At 44.5% G+C, this 25,083-nt stretch overlaps 1 protein-coding gene across 1 annotated transcript; it reads right to left on the bottom strand.

The window, feature by feature from the left end:
- Positions 1–14,332: 14,332 nt before the first annotated feature.
- Positions 14,333–25,083, bottom strand: MMP10 (matrix metallopeptidase 10). The gene is given in 10 exon segments (XM_078432662.2): positions 14,333–14,677; positions 15,698–15,801; positions 16,529–16,688; positions 19,770–19,903; positions 21,215–21,362; positions 21,548–21,712; positions 23,161–23,286; positions 23,372–23,538; positions 23,630–23,874; positions 24,500–25,083. Coding segments are annotated over 10 exon segments (1,455 nt in total). The 5' UTR covers positions 24,605–25,083; the 3' UTR covers positions 14,333–14,576.

The following is a 25,083-nucleotide window of genomic DNA, read 5'->3' as shown; positions in this document are numbered from 1 at the left end:
GCTACCTAGGTTGTCCTTCTCTGCGGAAGACCTCCAACGCCCCCCACCTCCTGCTGCTCCAGGGTGTTCGCCTTAGGGCTCCCCCTTTTGTAGGGTCCTTGCAGCCCCAGAAAAACAAAGGCTAGCTGATTCACATCTGCCCAGAAGAGCCGCATCCTCTTGATTTGCAACGGGTGGGCTCAACTTTCAAAAATCGTGACTTCAAGCGGGGTAACCTTTCATCTTTCCTTTTGTCTTTACAATCCTGTGATTATGATCGAACAGGACATCGACAGAGACACACTTCCCCCCACACAGTTCTCTTATTGATTCCTTTGCAAGGACAGTTTGCAGTCACTCCCGCCGTGGGCCCTTCGGAGAGGACCCGCAAGTGTGGACTGGACAAAGGAGCTGAAGTTCACAGGTTCAATTATCTGCAAAAACACTTCCCTGGATGATGAGATTCAGTGTGTTTTACTCTCCTTGGGAGGAATAATTTTTTAAGAGACGCCAGTGAGAGTGCGAGTGGCTGCTGAGTGGGTGTTTCGAGGGAAGGTCACTTCGCTTCCGCGCTGTCTCCATGCTTTGTTCGTGTGCGGCCAGAAACGTCTCCTCGCGGGTGTGCCTTATGAAATAATCTGGAAGGTGTTCCGAGTTACGGCACACCCTTGATGAGGGCGCCGCCCTCACACGAGCCGACCTTCTCTGGCAGGTGCGGCTCTTCTGAAGAAGAGCCTCGGCGGGGACGAGCCAGGACCTCACTTGTCTGCCCCTGCGTGGAGGTTTGAGATGTATGGGGATGCCCGGGGCATCTCTGTGGGCTCTTAGTCATGCTGCAATCCAGACTATGACTTCCCTAATGTGTGTTGATTTCCTGCCTTCAGATCCCTTTTCTGTGAATCAGGTTCTGATTATGAAACAGAGTATGTTCTGTTTTGCTGAATTTGCCTCAATTTGGACAGAGGAATTTTCACATGATGCATTGTTGTTTTATTTGTCTAGGTTACTCATGCCTCTGTCCTAATTTACTATGAGCCAACTAGTTTGATCTATTGCTTTTCGTCAATTAGTCAACTCTTGGTCAAATGCGCACTGGATGAAAAGTACCACACGTACGTCCGCAGAGCTTCGTGCCTTTTACAACGTGAGCTTAACTTCGTCTTCGCCACACTTCTATAGAGCACTTAGGGTGGATATCGTTAGTTCCACCTGATAGATGAGGAAGCTAGCTCCTCACGATAATTAAGGGGACAGGCCTGAGGTTGCAAAGCCACCACCTGGCTGGGGAGGGTCTGCGACCCAGGTCTTTCGAACACAAAACAGGCAACCAAGCTCTAAGTACATCTCAGCGAATGATGCAGACATCTTGGCTTTTGAATGAGTTACTGAGAGAAGACAGATAGAAAGATAGTTGGATGGATAGATAAGTAGATAGATAGATAGACAGATCATTATTAAATATTGATTCACAGGGCCTCCAACCAAACCATGATGTTATATTATTTAATTTTATTGACACAGACCTAGAAGTATGCTTTGTATTCTATGACTAGTGAGAACTGACTGGTTTTACTTCTGTTCTCCCACACAGATGACTGAAAGTTCAAGTCTCTTTGGAGCACATTAAATCAGCATAAAGTTGAGTGTTTGGCCCAGAATTTGCTCAACGCATGATGCTGGCAGATAGTGTCTACGCTTTGAGGGAATCCATCTAGTGTACTCCTAATCGAGGCACGTGATGTCAAGCCCGCAGCAGCAAAGGCAGACCATAAAGCACAATATTCGAAAGTTGAAATGTCTCCCAAATCAGGGCACATGGTTTCCCTCACGTGGGCGCCGCAGTCCTGCAGAGAGCTCTCAGCAGTTCACCTGTTACTTCAGCTCATGCTGCGTTGCTTTTTACCAAGATCCTAGAGGATATCTGTACAATGACGAGGGAGGACAATCCCTCCCCAAACACCTACAAGTGACAAGGAATTGGGACTTAGATGACCCTCCTTGGGGTGACACATACCTGAGATTTAGGACCAGAATGAATGGATTTCTAAGTCAGTGTTCCTTCTGGTTTTCGTGGTTTGCTCCCTAGAGTGACAACCTGGGGTCTGAAGACAGTCACGCACGGGTAAGGGTGGAGCTGGCACTTTGATACCTTCCAAGCAGCACGTTTGCTGAAGCCCAGCTGAGAGTCAGCGGGCTGGGGTTTGAATCCCAGCTCCATCCCTTGTAAACTGAGCACACAGACCGTCTTCTTAACGTCTATGATGCTCAGTTATAAACAAGGAAATTATAACGCTTCTCCCTCCAGGTTATTAAAAGCGAACTTGTATTAATGAATCCTCCCTCAGTTGTACTGATGAAATTGTGATAATTATTATTTCCCTGGTAGATTTCCCCTATCATCAGGAATTACAAAGGTGAAGCGTTGCTCACAAAGCATCTCTCTGACATCAAAAGAGAGAGTACAAACTAAAGTAGTGAAAACACAGGACAAGTTTGATACAACCCTTAAGTGATTGAGACCTTAAGTAGCTTCACTGAAAATCTGAATAATTTCATGATCATGGGTTCATGGGATGTTGGACGGAAGGCAGCCCTTTACAGGGAAAGGATTAATTTCACTTAACATCATCCTCTCTAGCTACATCCACGTCGCTGCAGACGGCAAGATGGCCAAGTAATATTCCGTTGCGTATACACCGCATCTTCTTTATCCATTCATCAGTCGATGGACACTCAGGTTGTTTCCACAGTTTGGCTGTTGTTGACGGTGCTGCTGTAAACAGTAGGGTGCGTGTAACCCTACTTACTGCTTTTGTACTTTTGGGGCAAATAGCCAGTAGTGTAATTCCTGGATCATAGGGTGTTTGTAGTTGTAACTTTTTGAGGAGCCTTCATACTGTTTACCACGGTGGCTGCGCCAGTGTTCATTCCCACCAGTAGTGCACAACTGTACTCAAATAAAAATAAACTGGAAGGATTAAGATTTTGGTGAGAGGCAGAGAGGAGTGTGAACCCTGACTGTCTTCTCTACTGGGCATGCAGAACGTGGCTGGCGGATTTTCCTGTGAAGCCTGCTTCCTTTGCAGGAGAACAGAGACAAGAATAATAATATCTCCCTAAAAGGCTTTCGGGAGAGTCCCGCTCACTAATGTGTGTGATGTGTATGTATCAGTTCCTGTCACACTGAGATACATTGCTCAGTGAGTACTGATGTTTTGTTTTTTTTTTTAGAATGGAAAGATATCTGTTAAAAAATAACCCAATTAAACCTCCTTACATGACAGAAGGGAAAACTGAGATCTGGAAGTGATTCAAGGGATGGGTGAGATCGGCCAAGGTGGATTTCAGCCCCTTAAAGGAGGTGTGACCCTGAAACAAATTGTTTCTGCAGCGAGACAAAACAAAGACAAAACACTTTCAGCTGTATCCACATTACAGACTCTGCATTGAATCATCTCCTTTATGACTTTGGGAGCCTCGCCCAAGAAACAGCCGTGTGGTCACGTGTTCCTTCATCATCACCATCATCACCACAAGTGTAATGCGATACTAGGAATAAGGAATACTTTCCAAAATAACATGCTTCCAAGAGAGATAAACTGTGCCTTGAGTCACGTATCTTACATAAGCAAGCCTGTGGTTTAGCTAATGACAGCGCAATGCCGCCCCTCGAATCTTTTCAGGAAAGCTTACTGATACAATCATTTACAAATCAGGTTCAGGTATCAACTGATCTATCTCTTATCAAGTCCAGACTCCAGGAAAGACTCTCCCCCAGACAGCTGTGTGCTCTATTGACTTTTCAGGGATCGAGTTTGCACGAATCCTTAAGTATCTGTGTGGCAGATAAACAATGGCCTTCAGTTTTTAGCATTCCAGCTCTCCTCCACCCCAGCCTTTGAGAGATCGGGTCTGTGTCCTTGATCTTGAATCCGGATGAATTCCGTGGTGGCTCTGGCCATCAGAATAACACAGAAATGGTGCAGTGCCGTAAGAGATTGGTAGCCTTTGGTTTTTGTCTGAGAACACTTGCTTTTGGAGCCCTGAGCGTCCTTGTACAAGATGTGACTTTGCTGAGGTCACATGCCCTGAGGGAGCCCAGCCCAGCCTGAGAGGCTGCAGGCGAGGGATCTGGTAACTTCCGCCCTTCCAGGCAGGCACCGGACAAGCGATGGAAGACGCGTGCAATGACCCCAGCCCGAGTAATCATCTGAGTAGAACCACGTGTGAGCCTGAGCAAGCAGTAGGGAGCTGCAAGTCAACCCACACAACCATGAGGGATCGTCGTTTTAAGCTCCTAAGGTTTAGAGTGTGTTTATTTTTTTATTATTATTTTTAATGTTTATTTATTTTTGAGAGAGAGAGAGAATGAGCAGGGGAGGGGCAGAGAGAGAGGGAGACACAGAATTGGAAGCAGGCTCCAGGCTCTGAGCTGTCAGCACAGAGCCCGACGCGGGGCTCAAACCCACGAGACTTCGAGCTGTGAGATCATGACCTGAGCCGAAGTCGGCTGCCCAACTGACTGAGCCACCCAGGCTAGAGTGTGTTTATTTGTATACAACAACAAATAACCAGATGATCTCCCTTGATCACGTCTTTCAGAGGACAGGCCATTCCTTCCCCCGCACACTTACCAAAATAGTGTGGGTGCCCTGGGGGATTGAAAAAATGGAATAGGCTGTGTGTCCTAGCCGAGCACCTTCTTTTTCAGCTTAAGTTTTGCTTGTTTAAAAAAAAATGGGTTTGATGCCGTGATTAAATGATTATTGAATGAACAAATGAATGGTAAATGAATGAATCCTAGAAAACAAAAGGTAAAGCCAGACATGAACTCTGTGGAAACTTTTAACTCAATTGTTTCACATATTGAATAAAATCTCAGGCTCTTAATTATAAGTTGACAAGTTGAATGCTTCAAACATTGATCTCCACAATGTACGTCAAAAGGGCCTACTGTTTTCTGGACTCTAACCAAACATCTTCCGAGTCCCCAAGCGTGGCATGTCCTCTCACACCTCTATGCCATTCCTCATACTGTTCCCTGCCCTTGGAATGCCCTTCCCCCTCAGATCTGTGGCCTGACAACTCCCAGTCTCTACTGTAAGCTGCAGCATTATTTCCTTTGGACCCATTTCTGCATTCACTCAACAATCTGGTATTGACCACCTGCTTCATGTCAATCCTTGTGCCCTTGAGTAGGTTAGAGTAGTAAATAATTCAAGAAGGTTGCAGCCAGATATGGGATAAATTTGAGGCAAGAAGTTACAGTGGAACATGAGAAGTATTTTAGGAGCCCCTGGGCGCGATGTGTGTAACACACGTGGGAGAACAGAGCTGAGCCGTGGAGAACAAGGGAGAGAGGCGTGGGGACAGCCTTTGTGGTTTGTTTGAGCTTCTGTTTGTTTTGTTTTTAATCAAGTTTATGTTGTTTATGTTTTTAATCAAGTCCGTCACATTGCACAAAAGAGGGTTTATAGTCAGTCAGTAGAAGACTTGCATGGCACCCAGTGATAAGCACTTAGAAGAAGGGGTAGAAAGGGAGAGTGAGTTCCCCATCACTTCTTCCAGCTCGTTCCCTATCACTTCTTCCAGCTCGTTCCCCATCACTTCTTCCAGCTCGTTCCCCAACTCTCCCCGTTCCAGTTGCCAGGGCCCCACTCTCTCTCTCAGAATATTTGCCCTGGTGTTAGCAAGTGGGGGTCTGGAAGATTCAACTGTGACAATTCAGTCAGGCGCATGGGTAGTTTCCAGACCTGGTTTTCAAGAGTCTGAACACTGGCTACACCCGGGAAGTGCTTTCGGCAGGAGAGTCCGAGGTCCCCCTGTCCGTGATACATCTCTTCACTTGCAAACCGTAGGTCAGGGCTGCTCCAAGTGTTCTTTGTGCCCGTGAACTGTTGGTCACCCTCCTGTCGTTAAACACAGGAAAGGAGAACGAGTGTCTGGAAGTTCTCGCGGTTCGACAGTGAGTTGTGTCTATTGAATCGAGTAGTTTAAAAACTGAGCCCTCTTAAAATCTTTGACATTTCACTTTCCTAGTAATTCCTTTTCAATGCATTTTTACAAAAATATTGGTGTGTAATTTGTTGAAAGTTTAAGAAACTGGTCCTTTACTGCAGGTATTGTTAGGACCTCAGAGTGTGAGGTCCTAACGCCTCCCCAGACTCTCCTTGCTCCCTACCTGGGCCACCACCCTTCCCCTTGGCTCCTAAATCCTTGCTCTTTGGTTTTCCATGTGGATGTTTCTTCCTCTCGGTGACCTGCAGTGACCCTTCAGTATTGGATATTGGGATGGAGCCCCTTCTAGGTGATTCCACAGCTCCATGGGCTTCCCCCATCATGGCTGGGGTGCTTGGTACCAGATCAGCCAGACTGCTCGCTTCTCCATCCACAACATAGAGCCTTGTCTGCAGTGCTCTGTGCCCTGTGTCCTTGGTCTGGCACCCACTTGGAGAGCAATCAAGGCCGGCTTTTTAGGTGGACCAGCTCCACTCTCTCTGTTCCTGGTACGTGAGGCATAAGGACCTCGTGCCACGTTTTCTGTCTCACCTCAGGGCTGGGGTGACACTGCTCCCCAGGCTGCTCTCCCCTCTCCAACCCCCAGGTTACTTTGTAGGTGGCCTGGCCCCAGTGTAACTTCCTCACGTGGTTCTACACGATGTCATCCCAACCCTTTCCTTCTCCACTCACGGTGCCTCTCCTTCTCTCCACCAGTTCAGACTTCTTCTTCTTTGGTCTGCTCATGACCGGATCACCTTTGTGCATTTCAAATACTGTTCGCACGTCCTGGATCTCCACCATGTCACCTTTTCTTTTCTCTCTCTTGCTGTCTTCCCTTGTCTGTTTCACTGTCTCTAATCTCTCTCCCTCCCTCTCTCTCTGTTTTACTCTGACTCTACTATTTCTCTCTACATGTGTATTTAACACATGTACCCTCATAATTCTCAATAGCAAGACAGGGACATTATAACTCAAATGCATCAAACTCGTCATCATTCATAATTTCCTTAATGACTGAAAATGCAGTGTGATAGTGCTGCCTGATGCCTGATAAGAGGGTAAGTAAAAAATGCAGGAAGAGAAAGAGAAAGATACCCCAAATCAAACAAGGGCATCATTGACCAATTTTCCCTACTTCAAAAATTTGCCTTGAAGCTCCCCTTAGACACAGTCACGTCTGTCTATGTCAAGGGTATTGTGAGCTCCAAAAGGGGGTAAGACATTTCTGCCTCCAGACCTTCTTTAGCAGAACTGGATTTTGGCCTGAGTTCTCTGGATAATTGCTATGTGCCTGTAACCCCACCTACAATCATGCGCCATGTTAGATATGTATTGCTGCTTTTAAACTTACCACAAACTTGATGGATTAGAACATTATTTATTTTAGTTTATTATTTTAGTTTCTGTGGTTGTGGCATAGCGGGGTTCATAAAATCCCAAGGCATTGGCTGGATTGCATTCTCATCTGGAGATGGGGGAGAATCTACTCCCAAGCTTACTCAGGTTGTATTCACTTCCTTTCTCTGCCATCTCATTGCCCCATCCTATGGCCATGTCTTGACGAGTTCCAGCCTATTCACAACCCCAACATTCCTTGGTCTCCTCAAAGCTTTCCTGCAGATGAGGGCATCCTTTTTCCAATCGCCTGGACCAAAACTGGCCAGAGGTCAGTCAGTAACCTCCGATGCGCCTCTCTCTGGGAATCCTTGCCAGCTGAACATCAGTGCTGGACTCTGGCCGACGGGGTTCCTAATTGATTGCCACCCGGCTTTCCTGGTACCGCTTGCCTACAGCTGCGCTGCCCAGCGGTCCTCCTGCTGCCGGTGTCTCCACCACAACTTGAAAGCTCACGCGCTTGACTAGGTTATGACCCGCCTCGGTTTGATACCCCTTTTGGATGTGTGTTTTTTGCCCTGGACTGAATCTCCTCATCGGCACCTGCTGGAGCTGTGTCTCGCTCTAAGAGAGTGGTTATGCTTAAACTGATTTCAAGACTGCGCGAATCTCCGTCAGAAGTTAATATTGCGTGGGAGGATAGCATGGACAAGGTGGAAGACGGTCCAGGCCATGAGGGATGGTCGGTGTTGTGCAAGTAGAGATGGGGAGAGGGTTGAGAATCAGGGCAGCGTGAGCACAGCATGCAGTTAGAAAATTACGAAGGTTGAACAACATCTCCCACGTGGCCTCCTCCCATCCCATCTGCCACTCTCCGGCTGACACCCTTTATTTTGCTCTCTCTACACATGGCACATGCAGAATCCAGACGGCACGGCAACTGAGGGAATGTGGCCTGTGAGCCAGAGAAGATTCCAAGATGAATATGTAAGAAGAAGGTGGTGGGGCGCCTGGGTGTCTCAGTGGGTTAAGTGTGACACTCTTGATTTCAGCTCAGGTCATGATCTCACCAGAACAGTCCCCGTGTCGGGCTCTGCATTGACAGTGGACAGCCTGCTTGGGATTCTCTCTCTCTCCCTTTCTCCTTGCCCCTCCCTTGCTCATGCTCTCTAAATAAATAAATAAATAAATAAGTAAAGTTAAAAAAAAAAGAAGTTTGTGCTGTTATCTGAACCAGGGAAGGCAGAAGAAAGAACAAGCCTGGGAAGGCCACATGTGTTAAGGGAACAGCAGAACCATAGGAGTCAAGCCTCTCCTGTCTCCAAGAATCTAAAGGGTTCCACACATGGCACAAAGGGCCATGAGCCCAACACTTGTCTGCCAGTTCTGAGGGTGAGTCAGAATCTTGTTTTGTCTCAGGGCTAACTGTCCTCCCCTGTTTTGATCTGCTGAGGTCTACACAATCAGGAACACCCTGTGCATTTAGTGCAGCTATCTCAGAGAACCACAATCTCGATGAACTTGTGTGCCTTTAAAAGCAAAGACGTTAACTAGCACATGATGGAGACAAAGCTAAACTAGTGTGGGTTGACTTGAGGTCTCTGATCTAGCCTCAAGAAGAGCAAGACGTTTGACCCACAGAGGTCTGGAGTAGGATCTCGGTGAGACTGTTGACTAGTTGTGGATCACGGGAAAGTGTATCCCCCAGAGCCTGATTCCTGCAATAGTTAGACATTACTGTTTACTATTGTTTTTATGAAGCCTGAATGGATTGCACAAATAAAGCACCTTATATGGGGCCTGTAGATTGAAAGTCCACTTTTTCCTTACCCCTCAACCAAATAAAGGCATCCATTAGCCTGGAAGCATAAGAGAAAACAGCTTCAGCAGATTTTTCTTTGCCAAAACCTCCCCGAGATTGTGCCCACTTTCCACTTTCTCACTTCATATCATTCTCAGTGGAAAACGTCAATGTTGTCATCTCTACATCAAGTGTGCCCTCACTTGCTCGCTGGCTGCGGCACGGAGTTTGGGGCTGAGCACCCCCACCTTCGCAAGTCTGAGCCAGTCCCGGGTGTGGGGTCCTCTCTCCTTCCCGCAGTGGTGGACGTAGCGTGGCCCATGAGGCACAGTTCACAGATGGTATGGACAGAGATAACAGATGGAGGAAAGATAAGGCCAGTGGCTTTTGGGCCCCACGAGAGAATCCGGCCTGAAGGATACAGCTGTTATTCTGAGCATGGAGCCCAAACAGTAATGGACACAACTCTTACACCACAACTGGAGATGGCCCTAAGACCTGCCAATCCGTCTACCCTCAAACCATCCCGGGACACCGCAGCCACACTGCATGGAGTAAGTGGCACAGAACAGATGCACGGATGACAGGAGCGGTGCTGGGAAAGACAACTGGGGAAGCTGGAGGGAGAAAAACTTTATACTCAATAAATATGCTTTCTTCCTTTGGACTTTGGTCCATTATACTTCCAGTTCAGAGTCTAATGTGAAATACTTGAAGAAAAAATGTAAATGTTACATTTTTTTGAACGAAACAATCCCCTGTGGTGATGATTTGTGGTTAATTACTAAGTATTTCCGACTCCCCTCAGGCGCATGACAGGATGTTATGTGTGGATCCATGGCATTCAATGAGGCAAAGTGAACTTCCTTTGGCCAATGAAATGCAGACAGAAGGATGTTTGTTATATCCGCACAGAGTTGGGAGTCGGTGAGACACAGCAACAACCTTTCCCTCCTCACAGCAACAGACAAAGCTCGAGGGGGTGGCCATTCCATCTGCTGGGTCTGGAAGGAGGCAACTTGGAGTAGAAATCCCAACAGGACACCATGGTGGGCTTTTAGCTTTAACCCACAGAAAGTTGGGAGCTGTTCGTGAGCACAGCATAGCGTGGTCTAGCCTGGGTGACACTCATGCCATGGACTTTGGTCCCTTACCACCCTCTCCTCCCTGCAGCTCTCCAAGCATGCCCACCTGTTCCCATGACTTCACAGACACCCCAATCTCCCACAGCATCATCTGCTCTGTGTTGGGCTCCACACTCCTTCATCAAATGGCCCATTGATGCCTTTACTTGGTTATCTCACAGGAATTTCTAACTTTGGAAAGTGAGATGGTTCTTCCTCACTCTTAACTATCTCTCACAAAACTGCTCCCCTCCCAGTGCCCCTCAACTACCCTGGAGTCACTGCTACTCCCGGTACTCATGTTGGGAACCCAGTGGTTGCTGTGAACACCTTTGCCCTCAGGGATAGCCTGTTGCTGAATCAGATGATGTTAAGACGCAGCTCATGCCCATCACATGTCCCAGTCCCCCATCACCTCATTAATGTGTTGTCCAACTTGCAAAATGATTTCCTTCCAATTCTCTCCAGCTAGGGAACTCACTCAGCATACACACTGGCTTGTGTCGGTTTTTTGCTTAAAAACTCCTTCAGCAAATCCATAATGCACTTAAAATACGATACAGCTCTTTAATACATCAGACGTGACTGGATCCTTCCTACCTGCCTGATACCTTCTTACTCCACTTTCCAACACACTTTCCAACTTTCCAACACACTACTTTCCAACACACTACTCAGGCGCCCACCTTCTTTCAATTCTGGGAGCATGGCAAGATTCTTTCACCTCTGAGCCTTGACATTATTGTGCATTTTCTCTTCCTAGAATGCTGGATCTGCTTCCACCCACTGGCCTGGCCAACGGAATTTATGCATTTTTTAATTCGTTCTTGTCCCAGAGGGACATTTTGGAACAACTGGGCTTTAGCTGGTAGCTCCCTCCCACCCCTAACATTACTCTCCCTTATCATTCTGTCATTTCTTTAATAATATTTTTACTATTTATAATTATATATTAATTTGTGTTCATGTTCTTTGATTTCTTACTCCCACCAGGCAGAACTCAAAGAGGTTGGGTCAAATGTTTTCCTCACTGTCCTACATGTTGTACTCAAGAAAGTGCCTGTCATGTAGGTGAATCAATAAAAGAATGACCAAGTCTCTGTAGGGTACCTGGAAAGGTGTGACGCATATAACTGAGTGATGATAAACCCACTTTAGCAAAACCATACAATTGGCAGGTCTATGGGAGCTATTATCGCTCAGGAGCTGCCAGCTACAAAATGGTAATGAGAGAATATTTTAATGAAAGAATGAGAAGGAAATGAGATATCTGGTCTCCAGGGCAGTCAGGGAGCACCACTGAAATAACACTTGGGTTAAAAAATGGTGGCTGGAGCTGGAGGAGCCAAGATAGAGGAACAGCATGGAAGTTTTTGTGTGTCTCGCATCCATGAAATACAGCCAGACCAACACTAAACTGTCCTGCACACCCAGAAAACTGATCTGAGGATTAACACAACAATCTGCACAACCTGAACCACAGAACTCTGCACGTACATGGTGCGGAGAGGTGAACTGGGGGAGAGAGAAGCCACAGAGGGCTGGAAGCTGTTTCTGCTTGTGGAGAGAGGACGGAGATGGGGTTGGGGGGAGAGTTTGGGAAAATCACCGCCCCCCCTCAAAAGCAGCCACAGAGAAAGTGGAAAAGTGGGAACAGACACAGGGACTGAAATAAAAAGGGAGAAAGGAGAAAGGAGAGGGTTTAAATTCCATTCAGACTATAAACAGGGGGAGCGTAGAGTCTGCAACTCCACAGCTGATACCTGGCGGTGCTCTGGTGGGAAGGGCGAAGGCTGGTGCCAGATGCGTGTTGTGATTTTCCATAATCCCTGAGGCGCTGCTGCAACAGGATCGTGAAAATGTTCCTGGGGGTGCCTGGCTCCAGCCACTGCTCAGTGAGACCCTCTGGCAGAGGATCTGAGAGCTGGTCAAAGCCGCAGTCCCTCAGAAGCAAGGGGGCGGGAAACACAGCTGCATCTGAGATAAAACTCAGGAGGGAGGTGCCGCCTGGCAGCCTGAAGACTTGGTCACGGACAGTGTAAAAGCGAGGAGTGAACGGAAGCCGGAGACAAAGGACGGGTACCCGATTGCTGGTCGTGGAGAACAGAGTTCCGATACTAGAGACTGGGTAGCTGGGTGACGCCATTTTCACCACTCCAGCACATGCGCATATGCACCTACAGGCATCGTAACAATCCACCCCTGTAAACTAAGCAGCGCCATCTAGTGGATAACAGAGCCGTTACACTAAGCCCTGCCTGACTGGGCCAACCTCTCTCTTCAGGAACATGAGTCTCTCCCGCCTGCTTAGTTTACAGACTATAAAGCACTTCATAGTCTGACTTCTAGGGGAAACAGATGTAATTCTGATCGTATTTCAGTCTTTTCCCTACTCCATCTATTCAATTTTCTTTTTTCTCCTTTTTTTCTTTTCTTTTTTTTGAATACAGAAAGAGAAAAAGGTTATTTCTATTTCCAATTTTTATTAAAACTATTTTCTTTAATTTTTTTCTACTATATTTTTTACTTTTTTGTCAATTTTTCAAATTGTATTTTACTTCCATCATTTCATTTTATTCTATTTCCTTGTATTCATTTTTTCAAAATTTCAAACATTTTCCTTCCCTACCCCTCTTTTTCTCCAATTTTTCAAAGTCCTTTCAACACCTAGACCAAAACACACCTAGGATCTAGCATCATTTGTTTGGTGTGTGTGTGTGTGTGTGTGTGTGTTGTTTTAATTTTTTAATTTTAATTTTTTTACCTTATTAATTCCTTTTCTTACTTTAAAATGACAAAATGAAGGAATTCACCCCAAAAGAAAGAACAGGAAGAAATGACAGCCAGGGACTTAATCAACACAGATACAAGCAAGATGTCTGAACCAGAAATCAGAATCACAATAATCAGAATACTAGCTGGCATTGAAAATGAATTAGAATCCCTTTCTGTGGAGATAAAAGAAGTAAAAGCTAGTCAGGATGAAATAGAAAATGCTATAACTGAGCTGCAATCTCCAACGGATGCCATGGTGTCAAGGACAGATGAGGCAGAACTATGAATCAGTGATATAGAGGACAAACTTATGGAGAATACTGAAGCAGAAAAAAAGAGGGAGACTAAGGAAAAGAGCGTGATCTAAGAATTAGAGAAATCAGTGACTCATTAAAAAGGAACAACATCAGAATCATAGGGGTCCCGGAAGATGAAGAGAGAGAAAAAGACGTAGAAGGGTTATGTGAGCAAATCATAACAGAAAACTTTCCTAACCTGGGAAAAGACACACACATCAAAATCCAGGAAGCACAGAGGACTCCCATTAGATTCAACAAAAACCAACCATCAACAAGGCATATCATAGTCAAATTCACCAAATTCTCAGTCAAGGAAAGAATCATGAAAGCAGCAAGGGAAAAAAGTCCTTAACCTACAAGGGAAGACAGATCAGGTTCACAGCAGACCTATCCATACAAACATGGCAGGTAAGAAAGGAGTGGCAGGATATATTCAATGTGCTGAATCAGAAAAATATGCAGCCAATGATTCCTTATCCAGTAAGGCTGTCATTCAAAATAGAAGGAGAGATAAAAAGTTTCCCAGACAAACAAAACTTAAAGGAGTTTGTGACCACTAAACAAGCCCTCAAGAAATTTTAAGGGGGACTCTCTGAGGAGAGAAAAGTCGAAAAAAAATGGTGGCTTGATTCCAAACTAGTTTTGTTTCCATGCCTGTGAGTGATAACATGCAGTAGATGATTTGCTAGGTTCTTAAGCTCCAATATTCTAGAATTCTATTTTCCAACATTGTTCAGACCCAGTCCTACTGGACAACTACGGGCTAAGCTCTTTCTTCCTTAGATGTATAAGGAATGCTTACGATATCTGGGAGGTAAAAATAAAGATCCTGTTGGTGGAGAGAATGGGAGAGGGTACATGACCACCATATGCCACATCCCTGGAGCGTGTGTTTCCATTACACCTACCAGCAGAACAGCTGTTAAGTGCTCAGTCCACCCTGTGGTCCTTATATTAAAAATGAATTATTCTACAAAGAAGGAACAGGTCAAAAATAAAAATCTTTATTAAGTAGCAAATAAAACACCCACGGAAATACGTTCTCTGACTAGTGCACATGGATGTATCCAACTTCTAGTCAATGTAATTCAACAGCAAGTGAAGTGGCCCAGATAAATGCTCCATGACACGTGAAAGTGCCTGCAAGGCTCCTCTTCTTTGGCCACTGCACACACAGGAAAAATTCATCCCTCTGACTTAAAATAAAATAGGTGAATAATTATTAGATTCATTTAAAATGAATCTATCTCTTTCACTTCTCACTTAACCATATAACCAGTTGTTACTCTTCAATACACGTGTCACCATCTTGGCATTCGGGTCAAACTCAAACTGTAACGGTCCTCTGAAGAAATGGAAAAATCCTGTAAGTATAGATGAGGAAAATGATGAGACATTCTTCAAATAAATCAATTTTGTAACATGCAAAGCTCAGAATGAGAGGGAACTAATAATGAACGGCATTTATTCAGTTGTTACTCTGCGCCAGCCACTGTGCTGAGTGCTTACACGCTTTATGTCTTCTCTCTTAACTAAAAAAGTGTGAGATGTCACGAATGGGGGTAAAAATGAGAACTAGGGAGGTTTTGCAATTTCTGCAAGGTAACATCTCTAATGAAAGGTGGAGAGAGAACTGCATCTCTTCTGACTTCAAAGCCAGGGCTCTAAAACATTGGATTGTACTGCCTCCATGCTGACAATATTCTATGGTATTTTAAATACCCCACTTCCCCCTCTAGGTCCTAAAGTGCAGGTTGGGAGGCAACTGGACCCAGGAGAATCAGGCCAACAACACAAAACACTGGAGGTCATTTCCTACTCTGTATGCACAAAGGTCAAGATACCTTAGCAATAAGATCACACGCCTCATGACTGTCGAGCCCCAGCATCTCCCTCCAAAATGCCTTCAGAACAAGCACGCATGTCACCATCCCACCTAGCCAAGACCAGGAATTGAATTTTGTGTATTTTGAGCATAAGGGAAGACTACTATTTATTTACAAATGAATTACTCAATGTAGGCAACTACAGACTTCAACACAAGGCCACACAAGGCCCCCTGGGATGGGACGGGAGAGAGGAGAATGGCAGCCTGCCATCAGTAACCTGGCTCATACTTGCTTGTGTTTTTTTTACCAAATAGTGACCTGATGAATACTGACTACGGTGTGAGGAAGCACCCTTTCATTTTATGTGCAGGTATGAAACAGAGACTTGGAAAGTATCCAGGAAAAATAAATGTAAGCTAAAAGTTAAAATTTTCAAAAGTTGAGAGAATAAAGGGTATAAGACTGAATGATTTGAAGATTGACTCTCCACATCATTTTGATTCCATAAAATGCCCCATAGTGTCCCCACTGGCGATGAAGTGGGTGCCTTCTTACCAAATTCCTGAAATACAGCATCAACCTTCGGCCCAACTCCTGGAAAGTCGTCAGCTATTAGTCTGGGGAAGCCTTGCTCCATGGACTGGCTATTTTCATCAAATCTGTACCAAGTGAAAGAAATACAGCCCAACATTGTTCAGAGGCCCCATTACATACGACAGTATGATATCAACATCAAGCAGAGGCCCCATTGCATACAACAGTAGGAAATAATGTTACTGCTCCAGTGTGGAATCCCAGATAATTCTCAGGTAGGGTAAAGAAGTGGTAAGCATTTTCAGGACTACAAAAATGTGCAACTTTCCTAGACCGTAAGCTTAGCACACAAACCAACGTTTACTCCAGAGGCAAGGATATCATGCTATTCCATCGGGGCTCCATTTGTATGTCTGAGTTCAAGTTTCTGAGCCTCAACACAGAGCCCAAGTGCCTTTCTGCCACAAATGCATGAGGACTGCATACACATAAGATGAGAAGTGAATTAATCATTTGGCTAAAAACAAACTCTGGTTATTTATCACACTTGCCCTGTAGATCATGTCTCTACAGCCTGATACACCTGGGCTTCCTATGGTGGCTTGCTGTCTGGACCTCAGGTGGCCTTTCGTGATGTCTTCTGCTGTCTGGATATATGACCCGGGGACCAGCCATTCTGAGAGCCCTATATTATATCTGAGAAGTGGGGTAACTCTAAGCCGTCTTCTCCATAATCAGGAAGTTGGAGGTTAGACCAAGTTAGAGGGTGGGACTGGAGGGAGGATATCCGTAAAGAAAGAACCTAACGTCCCTAACCAGGCTCCTTACAGAGTCATTCCAACCGTGTCTTACCGCCAGTATTTGTCCTCTACAAAGAAGTACGTTTTCTTCTTTTCCTCATCAGAAACAGCGGCATCTATTTTTCCCAAGGCTGGAGGAAAACCCAGGGTGTGGATGTCTTTTGGATAACCTGCTTGTACCTCAGTTCCTCTGATGGCCCAGAAGTGATTTCCTTTGAAAAAAGGAAGCCAAGAAATTTTAGTGAAACCTTGCGGTTTTAGAGAAGCTATTAGCACATTGTTGTGGGAAACAGGAAATTCTGGTTTTAGTTCCAACCACTAACCCAACGCCCAGGTGATAGTATTTAGCAAACATTCCCTGAATGAGTGAATGAATGAATGAGTAGTTAACTCTGGTCTCTGTCCTTTCTGGGTCTTATATTTATTATCTATAAATAATACAGTTGATTGTAGTTTGTAATTACAGTGACTCGTCCTGGTCATCTCTTAAAATTGCTGGTGACTCCTTGGTCTGAGTTTCTACCTAGGAACCCTCTTATAACTGCACATCACAAAGTCAGGTACTTATTGGATACTTTTCTTGGGTCCCACATGGTCACTAGTCCAGACTGTGCTTCTTATGAATAGCCTAGGAAGCCACCCAAATGTGAGTGAATCAGGACACTGAATGCTCATCAGTCTCTCTGCTTTTACTTCATCACATCCCCTGCCATGCCCCGAATCCCTCCCTAACATTATTGCCAGGGTAACTGACCTAAAACACAGTCTGTCGTGTGTCTGTCTTGCCTCACCCGAATGACCTGCACCTGTCTGGGCAGCTCCAGATGTACTCTTGCCTTTGTGTAGACTGTCCCTCCTCCTTGAAGGCCTTTCCACTCTACACACTCGGTACTTTTCCACACAACAAAGTTCTCCGTCAGCACTCATCCTGACCATCATCCCGTCCCAGGGTCTTTGCTGAGCCCTGGATGCAGGGCCAGCGCTGTCCCCCATGGCACCTGCGAGCTCCCCTCAATCCCAGCTCTTATCATTCCTAACGCGTTCGATTTCAGCCCTGCTGCCCTCTCCAGAATAGGAGCCTCTTTCGGGTTTGAATTACACTAAGAAGTACCCTGCCTGGCACATTGCAAGGATAAATAAGTGTCACATAAATTACCGGGTGAAAGCAACGCCTCAGAGTTAGAGAACATTTACAGTAGCCAATGCAACTTCAGGTGATTTCATTTTTTCCTCATAAAAGTGAGATTGTCAGAAATACCTGACTTTTAAAAATTCCCACAGAGTTTGATGTTTACAAACACTCCCAAATAACTCTGAAGCAAGGGGAAAAATTAAAAATGGAAAAAAATTTCTAAAAACTTAAAAATGAACACAATGAAACTACTACACATCAAAACTGGTAGGAATGGAACAAAAGTTGAGAAGACAGGGATATTTTTAGGCATAAATGTTTATACCAGGAAAGAAGAAAGGGCTGGGAGTACCAAACTGAAGTTATAAAAAACAGTAACAGCATACATTCAAAAACAGCAAAAACGTGGGCAATAGTGACGTGGACAGAAAATCAAAATGCAGAGAGGGGATGACACAGCTGAGAGTCCTCTGAGATGCCGAATGAAATTGTTAAGTATCCTGTTATCCGATGAGATGGGCGAAGAGAGAGGCACAAAGACCCAAGAGCAGGAAGGAGAAAGGCAACAGAACTTCAGCGATAAGTGAAATAACAAAATAATACTCAGAAAGCTTCATCCCAGTCGATTTGAAAATGGACAGAATGGACACATTCCTAGGAAGATACGTTAGCAGCGCTGACTCCAGAAGTTAAAGAACTCAAAGAGGGGCGCCTGGGTGGCGCAGTCGGTTAAGCGTCCGACTTCAGCCAGGTCACGATCTCGCGGTCCGTGAGTTCGAGCCCCGCGTCAGGCTCTGGGCTGATGGCTGGGAGCCTGGAGCCTGTTTCCGATTCTGTGTCTCCCTCTCTCTCTGCTCCTCCCCTGTTCATGCTCTGTCTCTCTCTGTCCCAAAAATAAATTAAAAACGTTGAAAAAAAAAAAAATTTAAAAAAAAAAAAAAAAAAAAAAAAAAAAGAACTCAAAGAGCATATTCACAGTGGAAGAGACTGAACCAGCAGGTGTAAAATCTGAGAAAGGGCCAGAGAGTCCTGGCCGCCTGTTAGTGTCAACACGCTGACACGGTGTTCTCCACTCCAGTTCCAGCATGCGGCCATCGTCCCCGGCTCGTCCTCCCTGGCTCGTCCTCCCTGGCTCGTCCTCCCTGGCTTGTCCTCCCTGGCTCATTCTCCTCCAGCTGTACCCTGGCTATTCTCGGCCTTTGCTTTCCCACGCAAGTTAGGGAACCGATTTGTCAAGTTCCATGAAAACTATTTTGGCATTTGAATGGAAAATATCTTGTATTTATAGATAAGTTGATATTTTTACTACACTGTCTCTGTTTCCTACATTACATTATTACTATTTCCCTGTTCATGAACGTGGGGTAGCTTCTATTATTTAGGTATCATTGAATTTTTTTTTCAAGCAGGCTTCATGCCCAGTGCATAGAGCCCAACGTGGGGCTTGAACTCATGACCCTGAGATCAAGACCTGAGCTGAGGGGCACCTGGGTGGCTCAGTCAGTTAAGCATCAGACTTTGGCTCAGGTGATGATCTCACTGTTCGTGGGTTCAAGCCCTGTGTTGGGCTCTGTGCTGACAGTTCAGAGCCTGCAGCCTGCTTCCAATTCTGTGTCTCCCTCTCTCTGCCCTTCCCCTGCTTGTGCTCTGTCTCTCTTTCTCAAAAATAAGTACACATTAAAAAAAATTGGGGGGAGCCTGGGTGGCTCAGCCAAAGTTAAGCATCTGACTTTGGTTCAGGTTGTGATCTCACAATTTGTGAGTTTGAGCCCCACATCGGGCTCTGTGCTGACAGCTCGGAGCCTGGAGCCTGTTTCAGATTCTGTGTCTCCCTCTCTCTCTCTGACCCTCCCCCACTCACACTCTGTCTGTCTGTCTCTCTCAAAAATAAATAAACATTAAAAAAATTAAAAAGAAATTGTTTTAACAAAAAGACTTGACCTGAGATCAAGAATTTGGACACTCAGCCAGGTGCCCCAGTGTCATTGAATAATGGAAAGTAAAACTTAGAATGTTCTTATACACATCTTGTCTAAGTATTGGCACTAGGTCTTTGCAGTAATAAATCATATAAAATTTAACATAATGGAGAAAATTCACGTCAGTGAAATTTTGGCAAGAGAACTTTTCCAACAACTTAAAATTCTTATATCTTATTTGCCTTTAAACACAAAGACGGTATCCTTGCTATTAACTTCATAGGCAGCATCCAAGCCTGATGGGAGAGAGGGCCAAAATGTAGAAATCAAATGAAATTCAGGTTCAAGGTTCCAGCGAGATCTACGCCAAAAATATCTGGAAAACATAAAAATTAATTACAATTGTTTTTCTCCTTTCAGTGTATATATAAAAGAACATATTCTCTCTCTTTCCATCAATGACAACTCAGAAGTCTGTACTGGGCCATCTTCTTTCCTATGATCCAAGGTGATGAAATCCATGGTAATATATAACTACTTAGCTCAGTGCCCATTGAAGGGAAGGAGAATTCTGCTCTACCTTCGGGTAGAATTAAATTTATGTGAGGCAGATTAACCAGAGAAAAAAACCCGAAGTTGTATTACGTGCATGTGGAGGCCCAATAATGAAATTGGGACCCAGAGAAGTGAGTGACGTAGGGAATTGTCATAGTTTCGAGACAAAGAAACCATAAATCTGTGAGGCATTGACAGAGCAAGGAGAACTGAACTGTGGGATCTTTAATTAGTAAGGAATCCTCAACGGACTTTGGGCTGGGGGAGCACATAGTAAAAAGTAGCAAGGGTTGTTTACCCAGCCTTCTTGGCTCTAAACGTCCCATCTCTGGGGATGAAGATGTGTCTTTACCACTTGGTACAGAGACGGCACTTTTCCCCTGGAGATTTATTTCCTGCACAGGCTGTCTCTTAAGTAACTTTTATTTAATCGATAAGCTACACCACTCTAGAAGTCCATAAAATGGTATGTATATTATGCCCTCATTAGTATTTTTTTAAAAAGTAAGAAAAAACATACCCATTTATGTTTGTATGTGAATAGAATAGCTTTGTAAAGAGACGAAGGAAGTTGTTAGCAGTGGTTGAACCTACGGGGAGAATAGGGACTACCTAGGTCAGAGACGGGAGAGAGATTTCGCTTTTCCTTCTGTGTCTTTTGGTGCTATGTTAATATTGTGCCAGAAACATATATCACTTTTTCTCAAATTAATCAATTTAAATAATAGTATTTGTTAGCACAGGTCAAGGTACGGCTCGACTTCCAGAAGTAGAAGCTACCTGGTTTATGATAGTTAAATACACCAATTAGTCATTCAGTTGTTCGCCTTACACACTGCATGTCCTGGGCCCGTTATAGGCCCCCAGGATCAAAGAGTGAACAACACAGAGAGAACCCCGTGCCTTCACCTGGCTTACATTCTAGTGACCCAGAATCATCCTTCGTACGTCTGTAAAAAAAATGATCCAGGCTACTTTAAGGAGATGATAAAATGCAATAAGAACCAGATCTGAATGATTGTAAAGTGTAGAGGAAATATCTTATTTAAATATTTCTGTCAAGTTTCTGCTTTCCTTTCGAAGCATTGTACATTAAAAGAATAGATAGGGAAATAGAATCTTCTGGTCTGACCTGTCTTTAAAGAACAGGATTTCTCCCCTCAGAGAGCTGATGGCATCAAAGGACAAAGCAGGATCGCACGTGGCTGGTGTCCCAGGTTCTGGAGGCACAGATTCTGTGGGCACCACGGGGCCATCAGGGGATGACGTAGGGGGAGGTCCTAAAGGAAACAGATGTGGGGACCAAACATGAGGAGAAATGGGATGCTTCTGTCAATTTCTATGCTTTCCAAACACTCTCTGAGTGTGTTGAGACAGATTGCAAATGCTTTATGCAGCATTTTAAAGCTTTCCCGAAGACCATGGCTGCAAAGCTCCAATGCCTCATTTTTCCAGCATCACTCACCATACAGGGACTGGATGCCGTTCACATCATCTTGGGCAAGGTGGAAGCGGGTCAGGTCTGTGAGTGGGTTGTAGACGGGATACATCAAAGCTGTGGGGTCGGCCGAGTGATGGAGACCCAGGGAATGGCCGAATTCATGAGCAGCAACGAGGAATAAGTTGGTTCCTATTTGAAAAACCATAAATGTTCAGAACTGAAAAGCTGTTCTGTGAACACATACGTATAAACACATGCCAGTGACTATCCTTGGGACCACGTGGTACTATTCTCCTTATTTGTGGATTCGTTCGTTGATTGGCATATTCCATACTTCATAGAAATTTAATTATTTTTCAAGGTTGACTTGAAGTCAATATAATAAGAGATGGTTTCACCATATTCCTCCTCCCCAGTTTTCTCTTTAGCCAGGAAAACCTGGTCATTTCGCCTAGACTGACAGTGATAAACATTGTTTCCAAAATAATTTTTTGGAGGTACCAAGACTACATGTCAATACAGATAACTCTTCATTGTCTCTACAAATACAAAGTTAGTTATTGTTCAAATTTAGTAACATGTGCCAGCTGTAACCTAAGTTCAAATTAATCACAGGGTATTCGCCATGTTCCTCCACTCTTACACAACAAAAGTAGTCATTTCCTGTGAGGACTTAATCTGACTTGTCCTTCCTCTTCTTCAAACATAATCACACAATTTTTGGTGGTTAACAAACGTCTTCTGTAGTCAGTGCCAATGGATAGGTACAATCTCTAGCTTAGAATAGAAATATGTCCAATAACAGCTTTCTGCAGCACAAACACAGCTGGCTTCAGCTTTTCTTTACCTTCTAAAAATTTTTATTGAAATTAATAGTAGAAATTATTTAAGCAAGTCTCCAAACAATTATTCAGAAAAGAATGGTCGTTCCAATAAAGCAAGATCGTTGTTCGCGGCACGTGTGTACCCTCAGCAAAGATGCTCTTTGCATTTGCACCGAACATCCCGACCCACCTTGAAAATAACAGTTGTTCAACTGTGTGTTTCCAAACTTTAGAAGCCCCTCGAAAAAAAATGTAGTTAATTTTGGTCATTGTGTTTAAACTTAGTAAAGTCTTTCAGAATTAATTTAGAAAAAGAAAAGGCTCCTAATGTAAAGATAGTTATATGTTTCCTTAAAGAGATGACTTAACAATTTCCTTTATTTTCTGGCATTTTGCTGATCTTTTAAGAGAAAAGGAGGCAAATGGAAAGAAAAGAAGAAACCCCAGGGCACATTTTAGGTTGGAACCAATTCAGTGCAATTCCTTCTACCTTTGTCATTGCTAGTTAAAGAAATGAGAAGCATTTGTTAACATGCTGATCCTAAAAAAGCTCCATGGGACCCTGAGCTATGGAAATAAGATTGAATGGTGCCTCCCATATTGTGCTTGTTGGGAGCAAGGAAGCAAACACAGACATTAGAAAATGTTCATCAATGATGATTGAAACACCAGTGCTTCTGGCTGTTAGCACTCAAACCATCACAAATTTTAGTTATTAGGATGTTACATTTACTGCTCATACTGAATGATCTAACTATTCTTGGATAGCGTTAGACGTTGTTCCTGAAACCATCCAGAGAACCTGGTGCCCACCTGATTTATCCTTCCTCCACAGCTCGTCATCATCAAAGTGAACATCTCCATCTAAACCAGGGCCAGGTGGATAGGCATGAGCCAAAACGTTTCCTGATCCATCAAAAGGGATAAAGTCTCCATGTTCTGGCAGAGGGAAAAAAAATAATGGTAATACAAGCGTTTAGAATTTCTTTATGCCCTTTTCCAGTAAGCGCCAGATAGATGATACATGTAATTTTTTTTTTATCTCTAACTGCAAAAAAGATCATTATGTCAGCCTCTCCTTCGTAAATCTTAGAGAAAGTAAGTGGTGTCACCTCCTCCCAGGCTTTCAGAGCCTTCTCAAAGGCAGAGTCGACAGCCTCTCTCGGCAAATCCAGTGTGTAATTCACAGTCCTTTAAGAAAAAAATCGAAGACATTATTTTCCCCTGCGATGGTACTTGGTAAAATCGCAGTGTGACGTGAACACCTCTTTGGACCCGTTACCTGTAGGTGAGGTGAGTTTTCCTCCACTTCGGCAGGCCAGGGAAGGTGGTGAACTGGCCCACGTCGGGAACGCCGCACCGGGGCTTGCGTATCATCGCCAGAGTGTCAGGGTCCAGCTTCCCCGTCACCTCCAACCCGAGGAACTTCTGCATTTCTCGGACTTTTTTAACGACAGGTCCGCTGTGCCTTCTTCTGACAAACTGTGTCACATCCTTTGCGAGGTCGTAGTAGTTCTCCAGGTATTGCTAGTGGGATGTTAAACAACAAAAACTTCACTGCGTAATTTAAAAGATCAAACTGGCTTTATTGAACAGGTCATGAGTTAGTCAGCAACCCATCTAGGGAGTGTAAAGGACGTCTGTCCACCTAGAGCAAAGGAACGGTGTTAAAGGCAGGAAGGGGGCAGAAATATACAGTTACTCCACTCCTGGTTCAAGACTTAATGGGGATAAAATCTTTTGCCTAAACACGATGAGTAACAATATGAACAGTATTACCTGAAATTATTGGAAAGTCACAATGAGCATGTTCCTCGGCCCTAATTATTTCCACCAAAGAAATTCTAAAGCCAGAGAAGTTTCGAGCACTTCCCATTTGTTCCTCCCCTTAGTGCCAAAGCAGCCGCCAGTGTGTTCATACAACCTCGAGGAGCTCAGACTTCTAGTCCCTATTCCCTTCCTGCACCTCTCTTCCCTCTCTGCTCAAACGTAGGGACACCCACCTCTAGCACTCGAGGTGTCCGATGCTACCTTAGTCCAACACAGTGACTGACAATCAAACCAGCCTAGTTTGTGTTGCAAGACCAAGCAGGCAGCTTCCTTTTCCCTGGGGGACTGGCCAGTGGCTGCAGTGGCCGCCATCATGATGTACCTGGACAAGATCCGTGCTCGGGTCCTTTTCCCTCACTGCTCCATTCAGTGGATGAGCAGAGCAGACTGGCAGACAAAACAGCACAAGGATTGCAGGATGCTTCATAGCTCAGGAAAATATCTTGACTATTGGCTTGGGTGTCTACCCTCCAGGGGCTGTCCCTTTCTAGGGTGATGGTGCTTATATCCGAAGAGCATGATTCATGCTCATGTTGTTTTTATTTTATCTGAACATCAAGAATATTCTTAAAAATTTAATGTAAAGCTGATCTGGTCCACATCAGAATTTCCCTTCCCTTCAACTTTTCAACTTGGGTAATGTAATCGTGATTAATTTCCAAGAAATGGTAAAGGTGATTTGGTCTACATCAGAACTTCCCTTCCCTTCAACTTTTCAACTTGGGTAATGTAATCGTGATTAATTTTCAAGAAATGGTTTCTGTGTTTGGAAAGAGGAAAAATAAAGAACTGTTCACCTCTGTGTGTTTCCTGAGAAGTAGCTGAAAAGCCTAGTAACACATCATATGTAGAGACATTTGGAAGCAGTGACCTTTTCTTTTAAAAAGACTGTATTTTGGGGCGCCT

This window comes from Panthera onca, chromosome D1, assembly GCF_046562875.1.
Source record: "Panthera onca isolate mPanOnc1 chromosome D1, mPanOnc1 haplotype 2, whole genome shotgun sequence".
Lineage (NCBI taxonomy): Eukaryota > Metazoa > Chordata > Mammalia > Carnivora > Felidae > Panthera > Panthera onca.
This window is presented reverse-complemented; position numbering and strand designations above follow the sequence as displayed.